Source organism: Gekko japonicus, unplaced genomic scaffold (genome assembly GCF_001447785.1).
Source record: "Gekko japonicus isolate JY-2015 unplaced genomic scaffold, Gekko_japonicus_V1.1 scaffold518, whole genome shotgun sequence".
In the NCBI taxonomy this organism is placed as follows: Eukaryota; Metazoa; Chordata; class Lepidosauria; order Squamata; family Gekkonidae; genus Gekko; species Gekko japonicus.
Genome location: NW_015169789.1, coordinates 2,709 through 16,697, shown reverse-complemented (window position 1 = coordinate 16,697; position 13,989 = coordinate 2,709). Strand labels below are relative to the sequence as shown.

Here is a 13,989-nt window from a genome sequence, read left to right as displayed (position 1 = left end):
AACTTGTTGCTGCGCGGCGTGTGCGTCTAGGGAATTAGCCATTCTAACGTCCATCATTCCCGGCAGACCTTCCATCACATCCTGGAATGCCCGCAACAAGTCTCTCACCGAGTCTTCCAGTTCTGCTAGTCGTTCCCCGGTAGTTTCCTCCGGGATGGGGTCCCGAGGGCGGTAGTCCGGGGGTGGGTCATAGTCCTCTTCCGTTTGGAAGGCTCCGGTGCCCTCCTCATCTTCTGCGTGGCCTCGCGGTCCCGACGGCTCGAACATCCACTCCTCGAGGTCCTGCTTGGGACTCCCCTTCTCCGAGGTAGACCCCGGCTCCGGGAACAATCCCTTGTCAAACAGACTCTCACGTAATCCGCTCCCCCGACGGGAGTACACCTCACGGGTGCCCTGGGTGTTGTACATAGTCCAGTCATCCTGCTGGTGAGTCTTCCGCGGACCCCAGTGCGAAGGGGTCGGAGGCGGCCAGGACAGATGTGCAGGCAGGCGGGGAATCGCTCCCCCCACGGCACCCTCCATCGAGGCTGCAGTCGTGAACACCCAAGACCAGGAGGGTTGTGGGACCGCTCCCCCTCCGTGTTAGGTAGATTTCCCTCAATTCCGCTCATGATCTTGCCAGATTCGGAACGATAGGAAAAAGGGAGTTCTAACAATATGTTGGATCCCCAAGCATCGAGAATAAATCCACGTTTTAAGAAAAGCAAAATTTATTTCAAAGCGTTGAAGACATACTCAAACACGTTCTTTGTTAGAACTGGGGATACACAGTTAGGTCAAGCATAATAAAGGAACTTCAAACAGATACAGGTCCAATGAATAACTTTCCCGCTGGCGGGCTAAGGAAACGGTTGCGCGCCCAGTCCATGGGAACTAGGCAGGATAGTAGACAAAACACAGGTGCAGTACTCATGGGAAAAGCAATAGCCAAGCATTACAGCATCTTCTCCCCCACACAACCTCCAGCAGTTATCTTTTGCATTCCAACGCAGGAGCAGGATGATAGAAACCAAGCCGGGTGCAACAGGGAAAGGATATGTACACAGAGGTCACAGAAAACAGAATGGCAGCTTGCTGACAATACCCCATTTCCCCCCCAATGGGGACCCAAAGTGGCTTACAGCATAATCCCCTTCTGCATTTTTGTTATAATGGGAACCTAGGAAGTTCTTCCAGGTTCCCCAAAGAACTGATTTCAGCCACTTGTGAAGAAACCAAACAGGTTTATTTACATCACTGGTTCCCAAAGTGGGCAATACTGCCCCCTGGGGGGCGCTGGAACGATCCAGGTGGGCGGTAGGAGCCTTGGCTGCAATTGGGGGGCACTGGAACGATCCAGGTGGGTGGTAGGGAGGGGGAGAGGGGTCCCCACAGCCAATCACTGCCATGCATTTGCAAATTGCAAATGGATGTGCACCCTTGTAAGGCTGGTGTTGCTGCTGGGCTATTGTGTGGTGGCTGCTGTTGGCCTCAGGCCTTTAGCTGCTGCTCTGTGCCTACCTTAGCCTGCCTGGCTCCTGGGGGGCTCTACCTGGACTGAAGAAGACATCTAAAAGGTAAGATTTGGGGGAAATAATATATTTTTAAAAGGAAGATATTAGTAAAAGGACCTTTCAAATTAGTGTCCCTTCACTTTAGGTTGGGCGGCCTGCTTAGGGTGGCTTTGGGTTATGGTTCTGTTGGGTGAGGGATGGAGGTTGGCTAAGCCTTACTCTCTTACACTTAATAATTTGGGGGGGGAATTTTTAAAAGTTTGTTTTGCATTTAAAAGTATTACTGTAGGATTGTTTTTAAGTTAACTGTAGTTGCTTGTTGGGGGTGGGGTGGGGGTTTGGTGTAATTGTTTAAAGTTAAAACATTTTGGAGACAGTTTTAAAAGTTTGGTTTGCATTTAAAAGTATTACTGTAGGATTGTTTTTAAGTTAACTGTAGTTGCTTGTTGGGGGTGGGGTGGGGGTTTGGTGTAATTGTTTAAAGTTAAAACATTTTGGAGACAGTTTTAAAAGTTTGGTTTGCATTTAAAAGTATTACTGTAGGATTGTTTTTAAGTTAACTGTAGTTGCTTGTTGGGGGTGGGGTGGGGGTTTGGTGTAATTGTTTAAAGTTAAAACATTTTGGAGACAGTTTTAAAAGTTTGGTTTGCATTTAAAAGTATTACTGTAGGATTGTTTTTAAGTTAACTGTAGTTGCTTGTTGGGGGTGGGGTGGGGGTTTGGTGTAATTGTTTAAAGTTAAAACATTTTGGAGACAGTTTTAAAAGTTTGGTTTGCATTTAAAAGTATTACTGTAGGATTGTTTTTAAGTTAACTGTAGTTGCTTGTTGGGGGTGGGGTGGGGGTTTGGTGTAATTGTTTAAAGTTAAAACATTTTGGAGACAGTTTTAAAAGTTTGGTTTGCATTTAAAGGTATTTCTGTTGGATTTTTTTAAATTAACTGTAGTAGTTGTTTGTTGGTGTGGTGGGGGTTTTTGCTCAACGTTTTTAATTTTGTGATTCAACTTTTGTTATTGGTTGTTTAAATATTATAATTTTCTGGTTGGTTTTTAAATATATTTCTTGAGACTGCACTGCTGTTTCCTTTGTGTGTTTTGGTTAGCTAGGGGGGCAGCTGCTGTTTGTGGGTTTGGTGTTGTGCGCTTGTTGTCCCTGATAGTGCTCTGGTGTTGTTCTGTTGTGGTTTTCCATTGTGATTTGTGAATGTCTTGTTTTTAAAAGTTCTGCTTTATCCCTTTTGTGGTTGCTTGAGAGGGTACTGGTGGTGGGTATGGGAGTGTGTGGGCCTTGCTTCTGTGCTGTGGTTTGTCAGACAAACGTTTTTGTTTTTGCTTGTTTGTTGCTGTTTTTTGCTGGGGGGCCTTGCTGCTGTGGGGCTGTTTGGTTGCGTTCTGTGGTTAATCTTTTTGGGTTTTTGGCTGTGAGGGAGGACTGGGGTATGTTTCAGTCAGTGTTTCCAGTTTTGGGCCAGGGCTTTTGTATGTCTTGTGCTTTTCTGATCTCTTGAGAGTGTTGTGCAGGTAGGGCGATGTTATGTATGGAATGGAATGGAATGGAATGGAATGGAATGTATATTGAACTTGAGTCTGATGTAAGGTATTGAAAACCAATCTATCAGAACCAGGGAAGTTCTGGAGGGAAGTAAAGTGATTGGTCTTTATGTACTAAATATGATTAGTTGTTATCTGACATGTAGGCGTGGCTTGCCAAGCCCGGACTGTTTAAAAAGGAGCCTGTTGCTCTGTTGTTTGTCTCGTTCTGGTTTCTCTGACTTCGTTCAATAAAGCTGTTATCACTGTTCACCTGTTGCCTCGAGTCTCATATCTAACAATTGGCGACGAGGATGGGATACTAGAGCGGGCAGGCAGCCCTGCTGACCCAACGCCAGAACGGCGGACGACCGAGAAGCCCCTGAGGAACCCAGGGCAGAAGAACGAGACACGGCTGATCAAGCGGCTGCAGCACTTGTGCCGGTGCCTGCACCCAGAGCAATGATGGCTGTCAACCCACGGTTCGAAGCATTCGAACCAGACCTCGAGGACTGGGATTCCTACCTTGCTACGTTTGAGTTCCACCTCCAGGCTAACCAGATCAAGGATGAGGACGAGCAGAAGGCAACGCTCCTCAGCTCCTGCGGAAGGGCTGTCTTCGACGTCGCTCGGTTCCTGGTCGCTCTGGCTGAAATCAAAACCATGTTCCTGGCCGACCTTAAGCTGAAATTGAAGGGCATTTCGCACCGCAACCTTCGCAGATTGCTAGCCGGCACACGTTCTACAAGCAGTCTCAGGCAGCGAACAAGACGGTTGCTGAATACGTGTCGGCCTTGTGGAAGGCTGCACGCCCGTGCAATTTCACCGACCTCAAGGAAGCGCTCCTCGACCGACTCGTCTGTGGCATGAGGGACGAGAAGCTGCAGCAATGATTGTTCGCACAGACGGCTCTCACCTATGCCGTGGCCTACTCGGAGGCTGTTGCCGCCGAGGGCGCTGAGAAAGCAACACAAGAAGTGCATCAAAACCTAACTCCAATCCAACAGGGGGCCAACAAATCCGTGCACCACGAGTCAATGAGCGAGTCCAATTGTGAGCGTTATGACATCAACCATTCTCGTACTCTGAGGCCCAAGCAGACCCAAGTGAAAACTGCGCCGAGGCAAACCTGTTCCTGATACGGCGGAGATCACGAGCGGGATCGATGCTGGGCGAAGGACATCGTATGCCGATCCTGTGACAAGCGAGGCCACTTGTCCAGAGGCTGCAAGGCCAAGAGGAAGAAGACACCACCGTCGTCTCCTCGTGCACGTCCCCGGGTTCGAGGCGAGGACAACGCAAGGTCTACAGATTGCCATCTGACCAACTGCTGTTCCTGCCCTTCGACCATCCTGAGGACCGGATCGCGAGCAAAGAAGAAGATCCATGTCACTGTCTTGTTGAATGCCGTACTGTGCGAGATGGAGGTTGACTTGATATTATCAGTAACCGTCATTTCGTCAGAAACCTTGCAACGCTTGTTTCCGCGGTGGAGCCATTGGTGTTTGAAGCCGAGCACAATCCACCTATCCGATTTTCAGGGAAGGCACATTCCTGTGGCCGGTGAAGCCACGTTTGAGGTACAATTCAAAGGGTTCAAGGAGTCTCTGAGTCTCCTTGTTGCCGAGGGGTGCTGAGCCAGTCGTTTGGGATTGGACTGGTTTGAGGCCCTTGGAATTGCTATTAGTGGAATTAACCAGGTCAATGCAAATAAATTGAATTCTCTGTATGTCGAATTTGCTGATGTGTTTGATGGTAACCTGGGACTGTATAGAGGGCCGCCAGTAACCTTTGACCTGGATCCCTCAGTAGCGCCTATACGGCTTAAGTATCGTAAGATTCCAAGCGATTGGTCTTTATGTACTAAATATGATTGGTTGTTATCTGACATGTAGGCGTGGCTTGCCAAGCCCGGACTGTTTAAAAAGGAGCCTGTTGCTCTGTTGTTTGTCTCGTTCTGGTTTCTCTGACTTTGTTCAATAAAGCTGTTATCACTGTTCACCTGTTGCCTAGAGTCTCGTATCTAACAGGCGAGAGCACAGTTTTATTTCCTTTGGTTTTAAAACTCTGGCCAACAGTTCTGGCTGCAAAAGCAGATACCTACACTTTTTCCTGGATTATGGGTTATAGTACAAAAGTTTCTAATTGCATTTCCTTCAACATATTTAGTGGAACGTGGGTTCACTGCTGTCACAAATCTGTTAACTAAAAAAAGAAACCGACTGCAAATAGCTAATTGTGCTGATTTAAGATTGCTGCTGACAAAAATAGAGCCAGACATTAATAAATTGATAGCAGTGCACCAGGCTCATCCTTCTCATTAGGATTATTTTTAATGTCATTTGTGGTTTTTATTTTAATGTTATCCTTTGTTATCTTAATTTTCTGTGTGTATGCAAATGTTACTATGGTTGATTTTATAAAATACTTTTATGATTTCAAGCTTTAAAGTGTCTCATTTACAACATCTTTCTTTACTATGTGCAAATTTGTCACTGCATCTTTTTGTCTACTTCTTGAAGGTAGATTTCCAGGGGGCTCTGAGTAAATTTTTTTCTGAAAAGGGGGCAGTAGGCCAAATAAGTTTGGGAACCACTGATTTACATGATATAAAACTTGGGACAAGAAGCCTTAACTGCAACAACTCAGGCAACCATCTTAACAACAACAACACAGCTTCTTTTGCCTGGACACTACCAGGAGGCAGAGGGCCTCTTCTCCAAACATTCTTTCTAACTGCATTATCCTTTCAACTTTTTACCACATATTTTATCCTCACATCAGCCCTTTGAGGTAGGTTAGGCTGAGTGTGTGTGACTGGCCCAAGGTCATCCAGCAAGCTTCCATGGCAGAGTGGGGATCTGAACTTGAGTATCCCAGATAAGACCCTTTCAGACATACATCCACGTGGACACACAAAGTGTTCCCTCTAAGCTGAGTTAGTGTGAGCTAGCTCACTGTTTTTTAGCCTCTGTCTCACACTTTTTTGTCTTAGCTCAGGAAGGAGGGCTCCAGAGCAAGCTAATTTATGCAGTAGCCAAATTGCTTGCTCACAACTTTAATGCCAGTTCCTCACAAAGTAGAATTTTTGCTCACAGGATTCCACAGCTTAGAGGGAACATTGGACACACACACACACACACACACACACACACACACACCACTTACAGGTATGTATCATGCCTGCAAGTCGTGTGTATGTGTGTCATATACACAAGCAACTGTTTAAACCTAATGATTTCCATAAAGCATTCTGAGAGTCACTTCTAAAGAACATGAAAGTTGCACATTATGTACACTTCCACACACAAAGTTCATGCACCCAAATATGCACACAAAGACCAAACATATATTTACTCACAGGATATGAGAGAGACCAAACCAAGTCATTTTTAAGCATACTGATTGATTGTTAGTCTCATGTTCAGCATTGTTAGCCTAATCCTTAACTGACTAGTACAACAACAAAATGTGGGGAATTGCAAGGCTTTGATAATAAAGGAACTTCTTTGGCACTGAAATCCTTAATTTTCACAATGATTCCGATTCCCAACATACCTCAAAGTACTCCCAGGACTGTCTGTGGAATTCAGGAGAGTCATGTTGTGCTACAGCAATTAGTACAGGGCAACCCTGCCTGCCCTCCAACTTAGGGGCACACCGCAAAGGACTGTTTGACTGGGCAACTTCCTACCCTAGGGAGAGAGCAGTCAGAGATTAGAAGAAGGCAGAGCCAGATAAAGTATACAGAACTTCTGTTAAAGCAAAGAGATACCAGTTTTTGCACAGAACACACTTTTTACAAGCATTTATCTTCAAAGGAGCAAGTGAAAAAGCAGAGTGTGTGAGCATAGAAGAACCTACGGTGTGTTTTTGTATGCAGTGAAGCTAAAAGCTGAAAGATTGTCTCAAAATGTCCTAGAAAAAAATGTGAACAGGGCAAAATGTGAGCACAGTTGGCAACATGTGCATGAGGACAGATTCTATGGGACACTGAAGAGAGACAAACAGTGTGGGGACTGTACATATTTGGTGACAGAAGCCTCATATTTATCTTGGGGCAACCCGGGTGTTATGTGTTGGGACTGAAACATTCTAGGACTGTTCTACCAGAGACGGGCTGAGCTTGGAGCCCAAGAACAATAGCCCACCAGGACTCTGGAAGTAACCAAACAAGAAGTAATGTTATGTAAATAGCCTATCGTTGGGAGTGGGGTGTGGCAATTCCATGCTATTTAAACAGGGCTGTGGCCCTGGAGTTCAGTCTTGTTCTTGCTGAAATCACTAATAAAGTAGAGCTGATCACTAGACTTGGGGTCTGCTCATCCACGGAACCCACTATTTAACACCGGGGAATACATGAGCATGGCTATGTGCATGTCCAACAGACCTATACGCCTTTAGTCCTTGTACAGGATTAACCCACTCAGTCCAGTCCAGGAATGCGAGGGAACCCCTGCACTTTCAGCACATTAAACAACAAACCACGAGGTAGTCTATACCCTCTCTGGTTTTCAGAACAATTTGCCACCAGAATCTCTTTCAACAGTCCCGGCCTTTCCTAAGGGAAGAAATTCAAGCCCTTAGTTGGCAGCTGGGGTTTACACATCAGCAGCTCTACTTAGAGATGCACACTTTACTCTTAATAAAGGTAGCTTAAGTGGTCAGCGTTAGACACAAGATTTAGCCTTGGAGTTCAGTTACACATCAGAAACAATTAGAAATAAGAATGATCTTTATTCAGTACAGAGCATAGCAACCAGACTATTAGGATACAAAAATAACAAAGGCTATGGCTATTTGCCTTAACTGCCCATTAATGAGATTCATAGTTACCACTTGGATTGTCCATAGTCCATGTGAGTACCAAGGGATCTTGAAAAGAAATCCCATTTTACACACGCATGAAATCCAGTTCACAAAGCAGCTCTTTGTTTCCCAAAAGACAGCATTTCAGGTGCAATAAACAGACAATGGCAAGAGGAGAGAAGAGAGCAAGAGAGCCCACTCCCATAGAGTTCAATGGAATCATACCCCAATTCTAGTCATAATCAGCTGCGGCCATTCAGCCAATCACGAGCAGCAGAGGTGTGTGGCCAATTGCTGGTTGCCATAGCTGCATGTGGGGATAGGCTAGAAGTTTGGAGGCCCTGCCTGCAGTCAGGTGATCCAAACCCCAGCTTCTTCATTGCCTACGTGACGTATTCAACGTAGACCAGGAGCCTTCAAGTCTACCCTTTAGCATGGACGTGTGAAAGAATGTGGGTTATAAAGTTGTTCAGGTCATCTGGCCTCACCATTTGGCTTGCAACAGGAAATAAGGCACAGCCTGTCATCAGAATGTAATCACAGGAGAAGGCAGGAGACTTTTAGAAATCAATATTTCTATACAGTCCTACCATCCATATCTGTGATCAGTTTGTGTGCAGTGAGGCCCTAAGCCTCACTTATTCAGCTGACAGAAGGCCAAATAAGGTCCTGTGGATTGTATATGACAACCTTTTGGCACTCCATGTGCCTCTTCATGAGCGGGGAGCTGAAAGGCCAGCGTGCCTGGGCCACAAAGATATTGGTGACCCACACATCCATTTGCTGTGGTATCAACAGTAGGCCATAGAAACAAGCAGAGGAGGAGGAGGAGACTCTCAAGGAGAACCATTTTGCTTGCCTTTATAAGTTGGGTACTCCTGTTCTAACTCTCACCAGTTTATGTGCAGTGCATCATTGACATAGGTGTGTATTATAGGCTCCAGGTCGTACACACCACTCACCAGAAATGCTCCTGAAAAGAAAAGGGACAAAGTCACAAAGACTCAGTAAGGGAAAAGTCATCCTAGAACAACTTCAGCCATTAAGGACACTTGATCTAATATTTCACAGAGCTACAAAAGGAAGGTGTGGAATAACACAATTTGAAATGTTTGAATAATAGGATGGATGTTTCCCAATCAGTTACCTTTGATGTTTGGCACAACACCAAACTCTGTCCAATCTGTGGAAAGCACCATGGCTGCCACAAGAGCTCCTGCTGAATGTCCAAGCAAATAAAACCCGCTAAGAGCAAATGAGATGGAGTTGCAGTTAGCCGGTGAAAAGAGGCTGGGACTGCACTGGCAGAACTCAAAGGTAGCAGAAGCATCTAGCAGCCTCTTGCTGGACTTGGGTAGGATACAGGTGCTCCGTTGGGCTCCCCCTCTCCGGATTGCTTCATGGAGACCTCACAGGCATAAAAGCAGCTCCTACCTGCTCCCTGTATATTGCTGAGCTGCAAAGGCCACACTACGTCGCACCTGCCTGACCATCTCCTCCAGCTGGCCTGAGCAAAAAGCAGAGAATCCAAGTTTGTCATGATATGGTACGGGGATTAGAACAGGGAGAGGGAAAACGTCTTCCACCACAATCACTTACCTTTGGGAGCCACATCATAGTCTACAGCAGCCAAGGCAATGCCATGGGTCACTAGAGGCCATGCAGCAAAGCCTGAAACCTCTTTGCTTGAAGCAGAAAGCCAAAAAGGGGGAAATGGTCACAGGGTACTCTTTCATCATTTACCATTATCCCAGCCCCAAGAACAGGGAAAATAGGAATCCCATGTGGAGATGGAGAGTTCTGTTGGATGAGGAAGTCTCCCATTTGAGTCCTATGGGCAAATGTTCAGGGGCCCCACTGCTCTCCTTTGCCTAAGGACTGCACAGCACAACTCACCTCAGCAATTGCCAGTAGCCACCATGAATGTAGAGGACCAGAGGAAAGGCTGAAAAGAAATACAGTGGATAACCAGGCAGCAAAGCCCACTGCCTAGCACTACCGCACTGCCCACTCCCTCTGTCACAATCAGAGATGTGAAAGTCCAGAAGAAAATGAAAAAAATTAAGGAGTGTTTGTCCCCCACACACAAACCTTCCTCCCCCCCCAAGGACTTCTTTTCAATTTTTCCACTGAAAAATATCATTTGGGGGGGTGCACTGAAAAAAATTCTATGATTTTTTTAAAAATTAGTGTATTGCTTTTTAAGACAAGGTTTTACTCACTCACAATGTACAGTATGAAGAGTCTGAGGACTTTTCATTTTTTTTCAATGGAAAAACAGAAATTTTGAGAAGGGAAAAGCTCCTATGATATTTTTTCTTCTGAAGTGAAAGAAATGTTTTTTTAATACTCAGAAAACATAGCAATTTTTTTCTGATGGAAAAACCAGACAATTTGGGAGGAGTAATTAAAAAGTTGTTTTTTTAATGTGAAAAGTGGTAAAATAACATAGGATGTCACAATTGTCAGGTTTCTCTTGTTTGAATATTTGGTCCACTTGCAATTTTGCTCATAGAAAACTAAGGCATTTATACTTCTAAATTCCATAAATATGCCAATTAATACAATTTTATATGCTAGCTATAAATGATGCATTTTATGGTGTTACTGCAACGAAATAGGTTTAGGTTTGACAGTAAGGTAAAGGTAAAGGTTCCCTTGCTCGAAAGCCAGTCGAGTCCGACTCTAGGGTTGCGGTGCTCATCTCCGTTTCAAAGCCGAAGAGCCAACGCTGTCCGAAGACGTTTCCGTGGTCATGTGGCCGGCATGACTAAGCACCAAGGCGCACGGAACGCTGTTACCTTCCCGTTGAAGTGGTACCTATTTATCTACTTGCAATTTCTTGCTTTCGAACTGCTAGGTTGGCAGGAGCTGGAACTAGAGACCGCAAGCTCACTCCATCATGTGGCACACTCGGGTCTCGAACTGGTGAACTACTGACCTTCCACAGCCTTCAGTTCAGCGTCTTAACCACTTGAGCCACCGTAGCTACAGTAAAGTATTGCATATATTCCATTTGCCCATAAATTTATGTTTTTATGGGGGGGATGAGAAAAACAGAGTATCCCCCCCATGGCTTTAAACTTTCTGGAGATCTGTAGTAACAACCAGCCTCATCACTATTTCGCTTCTCCCCATCCCCTTCATTCTAGTGCATCCCTTGTGTTCTTACTTTGAGAGGGCTCTTTAGGAAGATACACATCAAGTTTCTCTCCTTCTCCAAGCCCATAAGGGACATTCAGCAGAGTCTGAGTAGCAGCCTGGACATGGCGAGTAGCTGCGGATTGAAGAAAGGAACCAAGAGATGGAGCCATCATCGTATCCAGACAGCTCTCCCACAGACGAAAGGGTCTATATAGTTATAACTGCATCGTTCTACCAGACTGTGGGGAGAATCAAAGTAGGTGCTTCCATTGCTATACAATCCCAGCAGGAAAAGGGCTATTAATTGGTCTTGAGGGAGACCTTTCCGTCCAGCGTGCCCTGCTGCTCTTTCTACAAGGAGTCTCTCACTCACTCACATACACACATACACATACACACCAAGCATGGATAGACTTCATTAAAAAAATCAGAATCTCCATAATCCACCAATATATTTTAAATTTAAGGAGCAAGAGCACATCCTCATAATCTTTTTAACAGTAAAGGCATACCTAATTTGTGCGAAGGGAGGATGCACTCTGAGTCAAGAACACAAGCGCTGCCTTAATTGCCCAGGTCAAAGTCTACCAGCATTCTTTCTCAGGAGACCCAAACCCACCATCACTAGATGCTCTGGAGGTTTCTACCTCCAGGTCGCACCTGGAGATCTCCCACTATGATACAATTGATTTCCAGATGCCTAAGATCAGCTCCCCTGGAGAAAATGGCTGCTTTGGAGGTTGAGCTCTGCTGAGGTCTCTCCCCAAACCCCACCCTCCCCAGGCTTCACCCACAAAATCTCCAGGTATTTCCCAACCCAGAGCTTCAACCTGAGGCACATTACCAAGGTGCAAACTACACATGACTTTTTAGGGAGTCAGGTGGGGGGTTCCTCAGATCCCACTCACTTTCCCCACAGCCACCTGCCAGGACGGGTGACCTTACTTCCTCAAACATTGCAGGCCCCAACTTGAATCAGGACCACAGCATCGGGGGCAGAGGAGCCTTTGCCTCCCCCCCCCACATGCTGGTTTTTTTGGAACTGAAATGCCCTTGGTGTTATTTGTCCCATTTCAGGGTTGCTGCAACTCATTTTGGAACCATTTTGTTTCATTATGATGGCATGAGGGAGGCAGAAGCTCCCCTCCCCAGTGCCACAGTCCCACTCTGAATCTGTCCCTGCAGTGCTTCTTGGGAAAATATTTCCCCGGTAGCTGCACTGTGGAGGCAGAGAAAGAGAGCTGAATCAGGAGAACCCCAATCTGACTTGCTAAAAAACATCACATCTAGTTTGAGCCTGAGTCTCCAACTGCCCCAGGCCCTTTACCATCACTAGTTGCCTGTATATGAGCCTCAATCACATCCTTGACCAGCCGTGGAGACCACTTGCTAGGGGAGTACTGAGTTTCCAGCTCCTGCAAAGAAAGAGAACACAGCTCATATGGCCATACCAGCAAGGGCATAGACTTTCCAATTTGGGCAGGCTATTATCACTATCTATGGAGGTGGAGCCATGTGGGATTTAGGGAGGGGCTCCCCAGAAATTTAGGGGGGGCTGGGAACTCCCGGGAATCCCCCCAGCAATGCCCCTGGACTGGGCTAAACCCAGGTAAAGGTGGGAGTTGTCCAGTGGTTATAGTGGTATCTCAGCGATCTCCTGCTGTGTCCTTTTTTTAAAAAAATCACTTTTAGAATAGTCACTTTAAGATCTGCAGATATTCATACCACGTGTATAGGACAAACGGTCACAAATCTGACAGTAAGAAAGGCAACACAGAAAAGCCTGTAGGGGAACATTTTAAAAGTTTCTCTCGACATTCATTTTCAGGAGTCTTGTTTCTGCCTTATTCATAAGGATGACTTTGTACTGAAATTTACTAAATTGTGGCATCACAAATGCCTTCGTTTGGTAAATGCATGGCTGAATTTCTGAGCAATGTACAGAGTTCAGAGTAGCAGCAATCTTCTTCTCACTTCAAACTCAAATCCTACAAGTGAGCACAAGTACATTTTGAGGCAGTTCAGAACAGTGCCCCCATAGCCGGGAACCCAAAGAAAACTCACAGTTACGCCACCTAGGATTTTATATACCTTGCCTTTTTAGCACACTTCTTAGAAACTCCAGCTTAAAAACACAGACATTCAGAACCAATTATTAATTAAATCAATCACATAATTTAAGGGAAGCCGGACAGATATGCCCTCCTTTCCCCCTGAGCCGCTCTACTTTTGCGGAGATACTTGGGGAGGGGGGGCGGATTTAAAAGCCTGGCTTCCCTGCGTGACCTTCTCACCACGGGGCACTCAGAGCAGATCGCACAGGGAAGCCAGGCATGTCTGCTGGCATTCATATCTTAAATACAGAAAACCAACACAGAAAGCATTGAACTGCAACAGGTTGCCAATATTGTCTGGCTTGTTTTGCTATAACTGAGTGAATGAATAACGGCAATTCCACCTTAAATGGCTACTCGTTGAAATACTATATTGTTTTCTAAAAGACGTCTCAACTCTTGTCTGTGCCTGTAATTGCTAACCACAAGCAAATACACAATTTCCCCCTAACAAATTCCATTACCTCTTTTGTCATTTCCTGCCACTTTCCCATGTCACCAATTCAGATGTGGTCTGTTCTGTATTGCTTATGTCTGTGGGAGCCGTGTGCTGGCTGCAGAGCCACTAGACTAAAGCAACTAGAACCACGTGACTGAATTCAACCTCTGTTAGCAAACCAGTGAAGGAATTTTGGGTCATTAACCTTTACCGAGTTCACGAACTAGGTCAGCAAACCCAAGGCCTTATACTAAAGTCACTGATAAGCGAAACAGATGCTAAACATGCTCCCACAATGGAAACAGATCACAATCAGTCATGTGTTTGCTCAGTATTTGCTTTGTAACAGACATCCCAGGAAAGCTACCTAAACTGCCTTTCTCCTGATGCAAGCTAAAGCCCATACACAAATTCAGGACAAACTTCTTTACATATGTGGAGAAGAATGAAGCTTTTCTGCT

At 45.5% G+C, this 13,989-nt stretch overlaps 1 protein-coding gene across 1 annotated transcript; it reads right to left on the bottom strand.

The window, feature by feature from the left end:
* Window positions 1-4,172: 4,172 nt before the first annotated feature.
* AFMID (arylformamidase) lies at window positions 4,173-13,621 on the bottom strand. Its single transcript, XM_015416987.1, is given in 10 exon segments — window positions 4,173-4,247; window positions 6,581-6,707; window positions 8,720-8,804; window positions 8,979-9,076; window positions 9,266-9,338; window positions 9,431-9,516; window positions 9,728-9,776; window positions 11,004-11,108; window positions 12,303-12,390; window positions 13,554-13,621. Coding segments are annotated over 10 exon segments (816 nt in total). The 5' UTR covers window positions 13,584-13,621.
* Window positions 13,622-13,989: the final 368 nt, after the last annotated feature.